The sequence below is a fragment of the Grampus griseus genome (genome assembly GCF_964374135.1).
Source record: "Grampus griseus genome assembly, chromosome: 13".
NCBI classification, from domain to species: domain Eukaryota; kingdom Metazoa; phylum Chordata; class Mammalia; order Artiodactyla; family Delphinidae; genus Grampus; species Grampus griseus.
Genome location: NC_139007.1, coordinates 70,883,587 through 70,895,696, shown reverse-complemented (window position 1 = coordinate 70,895,696; position 12,110 = coordinate 70,883,587). Strand labels below are relative to the sequence as shown.

Sequence of the window (12,110 nt, the reverse complement as noted above, 5' to 3'; positions counted from 1 at the left end):
CATACCTGGAGCTTACCTGCTTTTTTGCTTGTGATTTTCTTTCTGATTCGTGCCCTTGCCTTTTCTCTACCTATCTAGATGGTGTTTATTCTCCATCTCAAGTACTGTCATCCTCATGAAGTTTATCCTGATTCCTAAAACCATACACAGTTTTTCTCTTTTGAATCTTGATAGCTTTTTATCTCCCCCCTGGCATGAATAGTACATTTGTTCTGTAGTTACTGACTTGTCTTAGGCCTTGTTCTAATGTGACTGTAAATTTCTTGAGAACAAGGGCTCTCTCCTTTTGATGCCCTGCAGAATTTGGCATAGTGCCTTGCATATGAAGGTATTCAACATATACTTGCTGAAGACAGACCTACAGTTCGAAGTATCTGAAGCAATGTGTTTCTGCTACACCACTGGGATATATTAAAATTTCTAGTAGTTTCTGCTATTCACATCTAATAAATCATTCCTCAAATCACATGTTTCCAATGCTATTGTGAAAGAAATGACTTCATAATGTTGTGAAAAATGAAAAACACGTTCAAGTCTTCTAAGTTGTATTTTACTGAATAAAAAAGGCATAATTGAATCCTACTTATACCCCCCAAAAGCTTCTTGTAATCAAATTTAGATTCATAGGTTAAAAAAAATTCTCCCAAACAATAATTATATACAACATAATTTTGATTACAGTTAGCCTCTGAAAACAATAAAGCCACTAGTTATGACAACAGCATGGGTTATTTCTAACTATAGTTTCTAAAAATGCTTTTCTTTTGCCTGAGATTGTGTTTCCTGTTACAGATTATGACACAGTAGAAAAGAACTACTTAATGTAAATAAAACAACTTTCTATAAGCAACAGCTCATTACTGGATGAGCTTGTAATATGATATTGATTCCAAATGTTAACTCTTTATGTTCCCAAAGTTATTTTAGTAAAAAAACAGAAATTTAAAATTTATTTTCCAATGATAAAAATATTTGTTACTTTGATAAGACATACACATAACAAGATGAACATATTCACCTATATTATCAGTTGTGACCTAGTGATAAAAATGAAAATCAGTGATACAAGAAAATTTAATATTATAAATTTCAATATAAATTAAGCTGTATGAAAACCTTTACTGTTATCTATTAAAATTACAATAGGTGATTCACAACAATCTATACTTCAAATGTTAATTCACAGGCCAAGTAAACATTATTTTAATTTAATAGACTAATTTAACTATATAAAATTCATAAACTACAACTGTGTTTTTATTATATGACTTCTCTATAAAAATTAGATTGCCAGAGAAACTCCTATGGCTAGATCCATATGGGAAAATGAACTGAATCAGAATCAACTCTGAACTTAGAGAATTAGGTTGCTTATTTTATCTGTGTAGAACTGTTTGAAAACAAGTTAGAATCTTCAGCAGTTCACGAATTGTAACTACCACTGACTGCTCTCAAGTTAGATATTGTGGGTCTTTGTGGCTTAAATATAAGAAATTGGGCAAGCTTAACAAATGGAATAGAAATTTTCATTTTCATTCTACTAATAAGAGCAGAAATGAAATAGCTACCACTAAGTAGGGCCTACCATGTGCTTCATACTATCATAAACTTTACATTTATCATTTTATTGAATCTATATAATAACCCTGAAAAGTATTATCACCATAATTTAACAAATAATGAAGTAGAGGCTCAGAGAGGTTAAATGACTGAGAAAGCTAGTTAATGGAAGAGTTTGGATTTGTGCCCATGTTCAAGTCTAAAACATCTGTTAGGCAACTCCAGATAAACATGGGATTAGTCATATCACCAATATCATACGAGTGGAGTGTTTTAATTATTATTGAGCATTAACGTTCAGTGTTTAGATTAAAAAAAAACAAAACTGGAACATGTGGTCTTTCTGGCCGATCTAAACTCAGAAAAAAATTGTCATTAATGCCTCCATCCAGCTCTAGTGATACAACCATGTCATAAAATCATTGCTTTCCTGTTATTCTCTGGATGCCTAGAACATTCCACCTGTGTATATCACACTCTCCTGTCACATAGAGCCTTATGCAACAAAATTTTATATCCCCCAATCAAAACATAGTGCCAAGAGGTAAATTTGGTCAGGGTAAAAATTAGGACAAAATACTTACTCACATAAAGATACATAACAGTTTGATATTTTGCCTCCTGTTCTTGACACTTGAAAAGTGACATCAGCAGTCTAACAATATCGCCCATGATTCCTGAGTTGTGGGCCATGGAATCTAGGGTGAAGCTATGCTGAAAGTACAATGTTGCATAATTCCCCTATAAACAAAAGTGAATTCTATTCACAGAAGCTTCCACAGCTGCAGGAAAAGTCCAACAGCTCAGCTACTTTAGCAACATTTGGCAGTTTGAGCCTATGGATAATAGTTGTTTTTCCCCGTTGACTCTCTGGACAATGTAAAAGATTTACCAGCTAAGAATCTCTATCAAAAAATAGTTCAGTAGCACAACGACTTAAGGGAAAATTATTGAGGCAACATGGGTATTGTTTCAACATATATATTAATCAAAGTTATAATTAGCTTAGGGCATTGAGATACAGGGGCACACAAGTAAAAGATAAACTGAATAAAGATGATCTATAAAAGCACAGAGCACACACTTTGATTAAATTACTTAAATAATTCATAAGTGTGAATATTCTTTTAAAAAGTAATTGACATCCTATTTTTACTAATTTAAAAAGTACTTCTACATGTGTTTTCTCAACAGATTTTTAGGTAATAAAAGACACAAAACCATTTTAAGTAGTAGTATTCAGTGTTACTAAAATCATGGGCATCTTTGAGAGTCTGATGAAAACTCTGGATCCTCTTGTTGGGGAAAAAAATGCTTAACGGTAGCCTCAGATACATGTGGGTTCAAATGGCATCTTTCATTTTTATAGTGAAGGGAACTATGCTCTTCTCAAAACATACGTTAACCAACATTCTAGAATTTATTTCTGGTTCCCTTAACAGCAGGGGTATTACAGGGTTCTACTAAACTGTTCTCCCTATGTTCAGGAATGGAACCTTTCACTGATGACAGTGGAAGATATTATGCCTACTCACTCATAATAACATGCTATCAGTATAACTGAGATAAGACTATGATTTGGAAATGCTAAAATCAGTAAGGTGAAATGGACCAATACCTAAGTCTGTATTATGCATAAGAAGATAGTCAAGGAATCTAGAGAATTAACAGTGAGAAGATGAGGTGGGTGAGCAAATAAAAAGGAGAAAATCTAGTTGTTTCTAAGACAAACATGCGTGAAATCATCCGTATGCAGTCATACTTCTTATCCACTTAAAGGCAATAGAAATTCTAAAATTAAAATGGAAATCCTGCTTTATATTTACTACATGGAATCTTATTTTTGTCTTTATCGAAATGTCATTTGTCCCTATCCTGGGATATCAGGGAGCTGTTTTGGAGCTGGATATAAAGCAGAAGGAATGTGTGAATATATTCACTCTGCTTTCCTAATGGATAGGCTGCATAGAGAGTGCTACAGAAAAAGATATATTTTCCACCTTATTATTGTCAAAAAGTAATAATGATTCTTGGTATGAGATTCACTGTAATACAGAAAACTAGTCATTTATTTTGAAAATATTAAATTCTCATAAAATAAGTTTATAAATAATAAAGTTCAAAATAAGTTTTCAGACGGTTAATAGAAATTAATCCAAAATCACACATATTTTAATCTTACACTAAATTTTGTTTAGATAAAAGTATGAGAGGGCTGAGGAAATATATTATTTTGATTTGCTTAAAGTTATATTATAATTATCCTTTACAATCTACAGAGAGCATCCTGAAGGCTATTAATCCTTAAACAGTCATTTTAAACTTGATTTTCAATGAAAATCTAGTCTATGGTCATTTTAAATCTCCTGATTTCCTTGTCTTCCCATTAAAGAGAGTTTAACTACTATGTATTTTCATTTATTTATTTTACTTACCTAAGTCAGGCTTTAGGTCAGTAGGCAAGCTTAACTTCCTTGACATTTTTGCTGAAAAATAAAATGCATTTTTAAAGTTCTGAAGAATATCTGATTCATGCTTATTCATACCAACTGGTCTTCAAGATAGGGGTGAATATTTTTCTTACTAAGTCTAGATGCTAAGATAATTAAGATATGATTAATAATGTTATGGGTGGAAAGTAAATCTTATTTTCAACTTTTTAAAAAGTTTGTACTTACTTGATTGTAACACCTTTGAGTGCTTGAAGCTCTCACTTCAAGAAAGCCTTTTAAATTCTAACTGTTAATTATTTCTTAGGCTCACAGGAAAGGGTTAGGCTTTTCTAAGGAAGCAAAATCATTTCTCAGAAAGAAGGTGTTGCAGATAAGGACAATACAGGCATAAGACTGAATTTGGGTATGTGATACAATAAAATCTTTCCAGCTCCTCGTCTTCACAGCTATTAGGCTCATTCTTTTTTAACTTAATCTCTTGAATATAGGACATCCTATATCTACAATCAAATTGAAGTATTTGATTACTTCACAAAAATATTTGGCTCATCCATTTCTTCATATATGTCAACTCAATTTACATTTTAGTAAAAAACAAAAAACAAAGTCATGCTCAGTCTAAAATTAGAGTATTTACAAAAATATAAACTACAGATACTTCTATTTTGGATTAGAATAATACAAAAGCCTAGGTAAAAAACTACTGAAATTCACTTTCCATCCTGAAAATCAGTTATTGCCTAAATCTAGGAAGTGATTTAAAGTTAGGAGGTGTTTAACTATATCTATTATGTTAGTGGCAGTGCATGCGTAACAGAATAGTGCTTCCTATGTGAAATTTTGAAAAAGCATTTGTTTGTTAATACATGAATGTGTATATTGGGTTAAATTTTGGACTGTTAGGAGATATTTAAAGAACAGACCCTGCTAGTCCATAAGGGCGCCATGTAAGCAAAGAGAAATCCAGTCATAGTACATAACTTCCACATCTAAAAAAATGACAAATCCAGTGTTAGGAAAGAGGCATTAGGCAAACTGGGAAGGGATAGGGGGAAATCAAGTATTTATTTCTAAGCTTCATTAATCTAATTAGCATCCTTTAAAAAAATAACAACAATGGGTCAAATATATGAATCAGTCTTATCCCATTTTCACACAGACTTAATCAATCTCAGTTAAAAGACAAAAAGTAATAGAAAACTAAAATAGCCAAATCTATGGTTGGTTGATCTCATATAAATGGCTGCTCTTGTATTTAATATCCAATTCTCTTAAACCTAGAAGATACTATACCCCTCTCAAATGTTTTTTAAAATGCAATATTAAACTTTTGAAAGAATTCAGAGGTTTTCACCAAATATCAAAGGTACAATGTACGTAGACTGATAAATAATATCTATACAATATCTGAAGGAGAAAAATCAGTCAGGTACAGTCTAAAGATACTCTTTCAGAATCAGATGATGTGGATGCCTCTCTAGACCCCGCTACTCTGATTTGATTAAGTTATTCTGAAACTTAATCAACTGCTTATAAATCTTGAATGTGCACACCAGTCACCTGGGTATCTTGTGAAATCAGATTCTTGCACTTCTAACAGGCTCCCAGGAGATGCTGATGCTGCTGCTATGTGGACCACAGACAGCATCAACGTCCCTAGACTAAAAGCAACTTCAGGATAGGGAACAAGACTAATTCATCAAACCCAGTACGTAGATACAGTAAGTCCACAGCGAACATTTCTTGAAGAAGCTTCAACATCTAGTTTGTAAAATGTGGAAGTGTAAAGTACGGTGGTTAGGACTGGATTTGGAATCAGACCAAATATGAGTTTATATCTAATTCAACCAACTACTAGGTGTGTGACCTTAGGCCAATCACTTTGCCTCTCTAAACCTTAAATTTCCTCATCTGTAAAATGGGAATAGATATTAATGACAATTTCATAGTTGTGAAGATTATATAAGATGACATAAGCAAAACATTAGGCATAATACCTTACACACAGTGTGGATTTAATAAACGTTATTATTTATGAATAATAAACAAATAAAATGACTTTTTCATAAACTGTAAAATGTTACACAGATGAGCTATTAATATACTTTTGTAAACAACCCAATATTTCTTTATTCCAATTCTATGGTAATATTCCAATTAACTAAAACAAGAAAATGGAAAAAAACTTTTAGGATATAAATATAGAATGGCATGCACAACTATAAGCTCAACCTCTTTTTAAGTTCATTTCAAAAACTAAGTTCTATATCTAAACATAAGAAGTGAAATAAACCTGAGTAATTCATAAGATATTTTTATGGGGAAGCGGTGGAGGGGTGAAAAGATTTAATTCCTTGGCATTTCCTGTGTAATTTATATTTATGCCTTCAGGTTCCATAGCCCTTTCTTCTGTAGTCTCCATCTAGTGATACTAAACCCATCTGATGAACTGATCATATAGTTTCAGATACTGAACTCTTCAGTACTAGTATTTCACTTTGTTATAAAGTTTTAACTTTCTCTGCTGATATTCTCCATCTGTTCACTCACTATGACCATGTTCCCATTTCAGTACCTGAACATATAATATTATAGCAGTTGCTTTAAAACTCTTGGCTGCTAATTTCAACATCTAGGTCATCTTATAGTCTGTTTCTACTGATTTTTTAAATTCTTAATTATGGGTCATATTTTCTCATGATTTTGAATTTTTATTTCACTTGTCTAGGAACTTTTGATTGAATGTGGACATACGTTTTGACTGAATAGTAGATAATATGTTGAAGGGAGCCTGGATTATACCATCAACCTTAACTGGTGTTGAGTTTTGTTCTGCCATGCAGTTAAATTACTGGTGGATAACAAGCTTGGTTTTATTCTTTGTTAGGGTGGGTCTATTTCAGTTAGAACTTTGTTCTAGGGTATGGCTCTTATGCTAAGAACTGATCCTTACTCTTCAAGAGTGGCCTTGCTGGGATATAAACAGAATGAATGAGGTGCTCAGCAAGGTCTCACTACTTCTACTCCCAGCATCGCATGACATCTGATATCACTGGCCAGCTCTCAGTCTCACAGCAGGTGGTTGTTAAGTAGGCCTACTGAAGTCTTGACCAGCTCATATGTGGCCCAGTCCTAAGGCAAGGACCTGAATTGAATCTCCACAGGGATTCTAGGAATCCCCCTTGAAGCAGTTCCTTCTTCTCTAGTGCCCTCCCTCACAAATTCCAGTCACTTTAGAAGCCCAGAACTCCAACTTCCTCCTCCTTAGCTTAATGAGACTGCAACTCCACTTGGGTTCTAATCACTCTGCACTGCAACAGGAAAAGTATTCTCTGGCAGAGAACTGTGTTTCACCTCATGTTTTTTCTTTCTCTTGAGGATGACAGTCCTGGACTGCTCAATGCCTGGCAATAAGAGCCTCATGTATTTTGACTAGTTTTACTGTTGTCTTCTGTGAGAGGCTAAGTTCCAAACCCAAGGTCTAAAGTTGAAATTTAGGCTAAATGTTTCTTTCAGTTTTTGTGACTACTTCAGAGGCATATCCTTGTTTTCAGGTCTGTTTAATCAACCTCCTTGGTGGCAGGTCCAGGAGAGGCAGATCCACTTCTGGAGAACCTCTAGTTAGTCCTCCTGGCTTATAAACTGTACTCTGGTTGTAATTTTGTGAGGAAGCAGTTGCAGACTTTATCCAGTATTTTCTGAAGCTCATATTTTTACTTCTCAGGAGTCTCAGAAGCACTTGCAACACAATTACCTTGTCACCTGATTTCATCACACTGAAAAAGAAACTTCTGCTCATGCTTTGAAGTTACTCAGCTTCCACTGAGGTTTTCAAACTGAAAACATGATCTGAATGAGTTCTTGGAAGGCAAATTGCCTGTTTTTCTCTTCTTTATCTGTGTATTCTGCAACTCTTGCCCTGGTACCCAGTATCTTCCTTGCTTTGAAATCCTCTGTCACTAGAAACTATAAAATAGCTCTCTTTCTCTATGCCTTTGTCCACAGCAGAAACAATGGGAATGACAGTAAAGAAGTTTCTTCAGTCTGAAGAAAACTGGAGTCAAAGATGGATCTTAGCAGGCTGTTAACCTGAGTGTTTGCTCTCTCTTCTTATAAACCAGAATGAGAATATCAAGCTGGCTCGCTGAATAAGCAGTAAAGAGCTGCGTTTGATTGTAAAGGATAATGAAGTTACACTTAATCACAACAATCATGTCTGCAATGGTAGTTTCAACACCAAGGAAAGACGCATGATGTTCAAGAGAAGTAAATCTTAAGGCAAGGGGACTGCATGGGCCATTATACCATACATGACAGTTCCCTCACGGTTGATGCTTTTTAGTTCTTCGCAAAGAAAAGTTTCTCAATTATAGAGATTCTTACCACTTCTCTGAAATTAAACAGATGCTTTGAAATTTTCCTTTAGCTTTTCTACCCACTGTGTTCCACATCTTATTCTTCTAAGGAAGGTTTTTTAAAAGAAAACAGAACTATGACTTTTATATTAATGTACCAACAATAAAAGGCGAAATGACTTCTTATTATGACAGTATGAAGAAGATGCCAAAAAAGCAAACGGATCTTTGTTTACATCGAGAGCAGTTCAATAGTTAGAATAAAGTGACAATATCACTTTTCTCACCCGCAGAGATACAATGCAACTCTTTTCATGGATAATGTCGAAATGTATGCATATTAAATAAAAGCAATCAGAATAATTAAAAAAAAAAGACTAAAAATCAGCTTGTAGGATAGAGCAAGCAATCCAAAGGGGGGAAAGTGGGACCAAGAAGTAGAAACTCTCCTATCACACACTATTTTAATAGTCATTTGAACTAATAATGTCAGTTTCTACCTCCCATCCTAGAATATAAATTCTATGAATTTGGGAACAGAATTTATTTTGCAAATTACTGTATCTATGCATGTGTCTAGCACTTAATGTGTATGTTCAATAAACATGGCAATGAATGAAAATAAACAAAAACTGTTAGAATTTTTAGAAAGAAGCTGAATTTCTTCATGAAGTGAAAAAGAGAGAAAAAGGGGACAAATTAAATATAGGCTTATTAATCAAAAGGACAACTTTTGGAAATACAAACACTTATCCATTACCTAAGATGAAGGAGAAACTTTAAAAAGATACTAATACCTGTCTGGTAAAGATCTGGCTATTACAAGTTCTCTTAATTCTTGAACTCCTAGAGCTTTTGTCTTCATTATTTTTCCTGTCTCTACATACTTTCCACAAACTCATAAAACTTAACGTCTAGGATATCACCATAATCAAAAACATCTCAAAGCATTTCCTATAGAAGGTAGTACATAAACGTAACATAATAAGTGCTGCGTGCTGAATTATTCCCCCCGAATTCATACGTGGAAGCCTTAACCCTTACTAACTCAGAATACGACCTATTTGGAGATAGGACCTTTAAAGAGGCGATTAAGTTGAAATGAAGTCACTAAGTGTGGGTGCTCATCCAATCTGATTGGTACATGTAAGAAGAAGAAATCTGGATACACAGACACACTAGGGGTGCACGTGCCTAGAAGAACAGACTATGTGAGGACACAGAAAGAAGGCAACCATCTGTAAACCAAGGAGAGAGGCCTCAGAAAGAAAAAAAAACCTGTCAATGCCTTGATCTTGGACTTCTAGCCTCTAGAACTATTCTAGAGAAAGTAAATTTCTATTATTTAAGCGACCCAGTTTGCAGTATTTTCAGATGGCAACTCTAGCAAATAAATACAATAAGTAATGACAGAAAATAAATTGCCACATCAATAGATCTGTTCAAACAATAGTTGAGGAAAAACTATTTCAGTAACGTAACTTTAATTTGGACTAATTTTCTTTATGTTAGGAAGCAAACAGCAAGTTATTTCTAGAAAGATCACTGCATATCCTTCTAATGTAAGAAAAAGATGATTCTATAGAGAGACGCATACACAGTAAGTACTGGTAATAAAACGAACAGACTTTGCTGAGCAGATTTTATTATGAAATTTGACAGAAAATACACTAAGAAATAGAATTAGAGTTTGAGTACACAATATGCCATACTCTTCGGATTTTAGTCATCCTGAAAAAGAAAAAAGAATTCATTTAGAGGAATCCCTACTTGTATAATGGTTTTAAAATACCTGTCTGAAATTTCATTCTTGACAATTAAGAGTAAGTAATACGCTTTTTTCAAAAGAATGAAAAGAACTGAGGACAGTCTCAGAGACCTCTGGGACAACATTAAACACACCAACATTCGAATTATAGGGGTTCCAGAAGAAGAAGAGAAAAAGAAAGGGACTGAGAAAATATTTGAAGAGATTATAGTTGAAAACTTCCCTAATATGGGAAAGGAAATAGTTAATCAAGTCCAGGATGCACAGAGAGTCCCATACAGGATAAATCCAAGGAGAAATACACCAAGACACATATTAATCAAACTGTCAAAAATTAAATACAAAGAAAACATATTAAAAGCAGCAAGGGAAAAACAACAACTAACACACAAGGGAATCCCCATAAGGTTAACCACTGATCTTTCAGCAGAAACTCTGCAAGCCAGAAGGGACTGGCAGGACATATTTAAAGTGATGAAGGAGAAAAACCTGCAACCAAGATTACTCTACCCAGCAAGGATCTCATTAAGATTTGATGGAGAAATTAAAACCTTTACAGACAAGCAAAAGCTGAGAGAGTTCAGCACCGCCAAACCAATTTTACAACAACTACTAAAGGATCTTCTCTAGGCAAGAAACACAAGAGAAGGAAAAGACCTACAATAACGAACCCAAAACAATTAAGAAAATGGTAATAGGCACATACATATCGATAATTACCTTCAATGTAAATGGACTAAATGCTCCCACCAAAAGACACAGACTGGCTGAATGGATACAAAAACAAGACCCATATATTCGCTGTCTACAAGAGACCCACTTCAGACCTAGAGACACATACAGACTGAAAGTAAGGGGATGGAAAACGATATTTCATGCAAATGGAAACCAAAAGAAAGCTGGAGTAGCAATTCTCATATCAGACAAAATAGACTTTAAAATAAAGACTATTAGAAGAGACACAGATGGACACTACATAATGATCAAGGGATCGATCCAAGAAGAAGATATAACAATTGTAAATATTTATGCACCCAACATAGGAGCACCTCAATATATAAGGCAAATACTAACAGCCATAAAAGGGGAAATCAACAGTAACATATCATAGTAGGGGACCTTAACACCCCACTTTCACCAATGGACAGATCATCCAAAATGAAAATAGGAAACACAAGCTTTAAATGATACATTAAACAAGATGGACTTAATTGATATTCATAAGACATTCCACCCAAAAACAACAGAATACACATTTTTCTCAAGTGCTCATGGAACATTCTCCAGAATAGACCATATCTTGGGTCACAAATCAAGGCTTCGTAAATTTAAGAAAATTGAAATTGTATCAAGTATCTTTTCCGACCACAACGCTATGAGACTAGATATCAATTACAGGAAAAGACCTGTAAAAAATACAAACACATGGAGGCTAAACAATACACTACTTAATAACGAAGTGATCACTGAAGAAATCAAAGAGAAAATCAAAAAATACCTAGAAACAAATGACAATGGAGACATGATGACCCAAAACCTATGGGATGCAGCTAAAGCAGTTCTCAGAGGGAAGTTTATAGCAATACAATCCTATCTTAAGAAACAGGAAACATCTCGAATAAACAACCTAACCTTGCACTTAAAGCAATTAGAGAAAGAAGAACAAAAAAACCCCCCAAAGTTAGAAGAAGGAAAGAAATCATAAAGATCAGATCAGAAATAAATGAAAAAGAAATGAAGGAAACGATAGCAAAAATCAATAAAACTAAAAGGTGGTTCTTTGAGAAGATAAACAAAATTGATAAACCATTAGCCAGACTCATCAAGAAAAAAAGGGAGAAGACTCAAATCAATAGAATTAGAAATGAAAAAGGGGAAGTAACAACTGACACTGCAGAAATACAAAAGATCATGAGAGATTACTACAAGCAACTCTATGCCAATAAAATGGACAACTTAGAAGAAATGGACAAA

The 12,110-nt window shown here is 34.1% G+C and overlaps 1 protein-coding gene across 1 annotated transcript in view; it reads right to left on the bottom strand.

The window, feature by feature from the left end:
• Positions 1-12,110, bottom strand: part of STXBP5 (syntaxin binding protein 5) — a 166,136-nt gene that overhangs the window by 30,365 nt on the left and 123,661 nt on the right. The window contains exon 22 of the mRNA XM_082669302.1: positions 3,996-4,046. Within this exon, the coding sequence (XP_082525428.1) occupies positions 3,996-4,046 (51 nt within the window). The remainder of the gene's footprint in view (positions 1-3,995; positions 4,047-12,110) is intronic.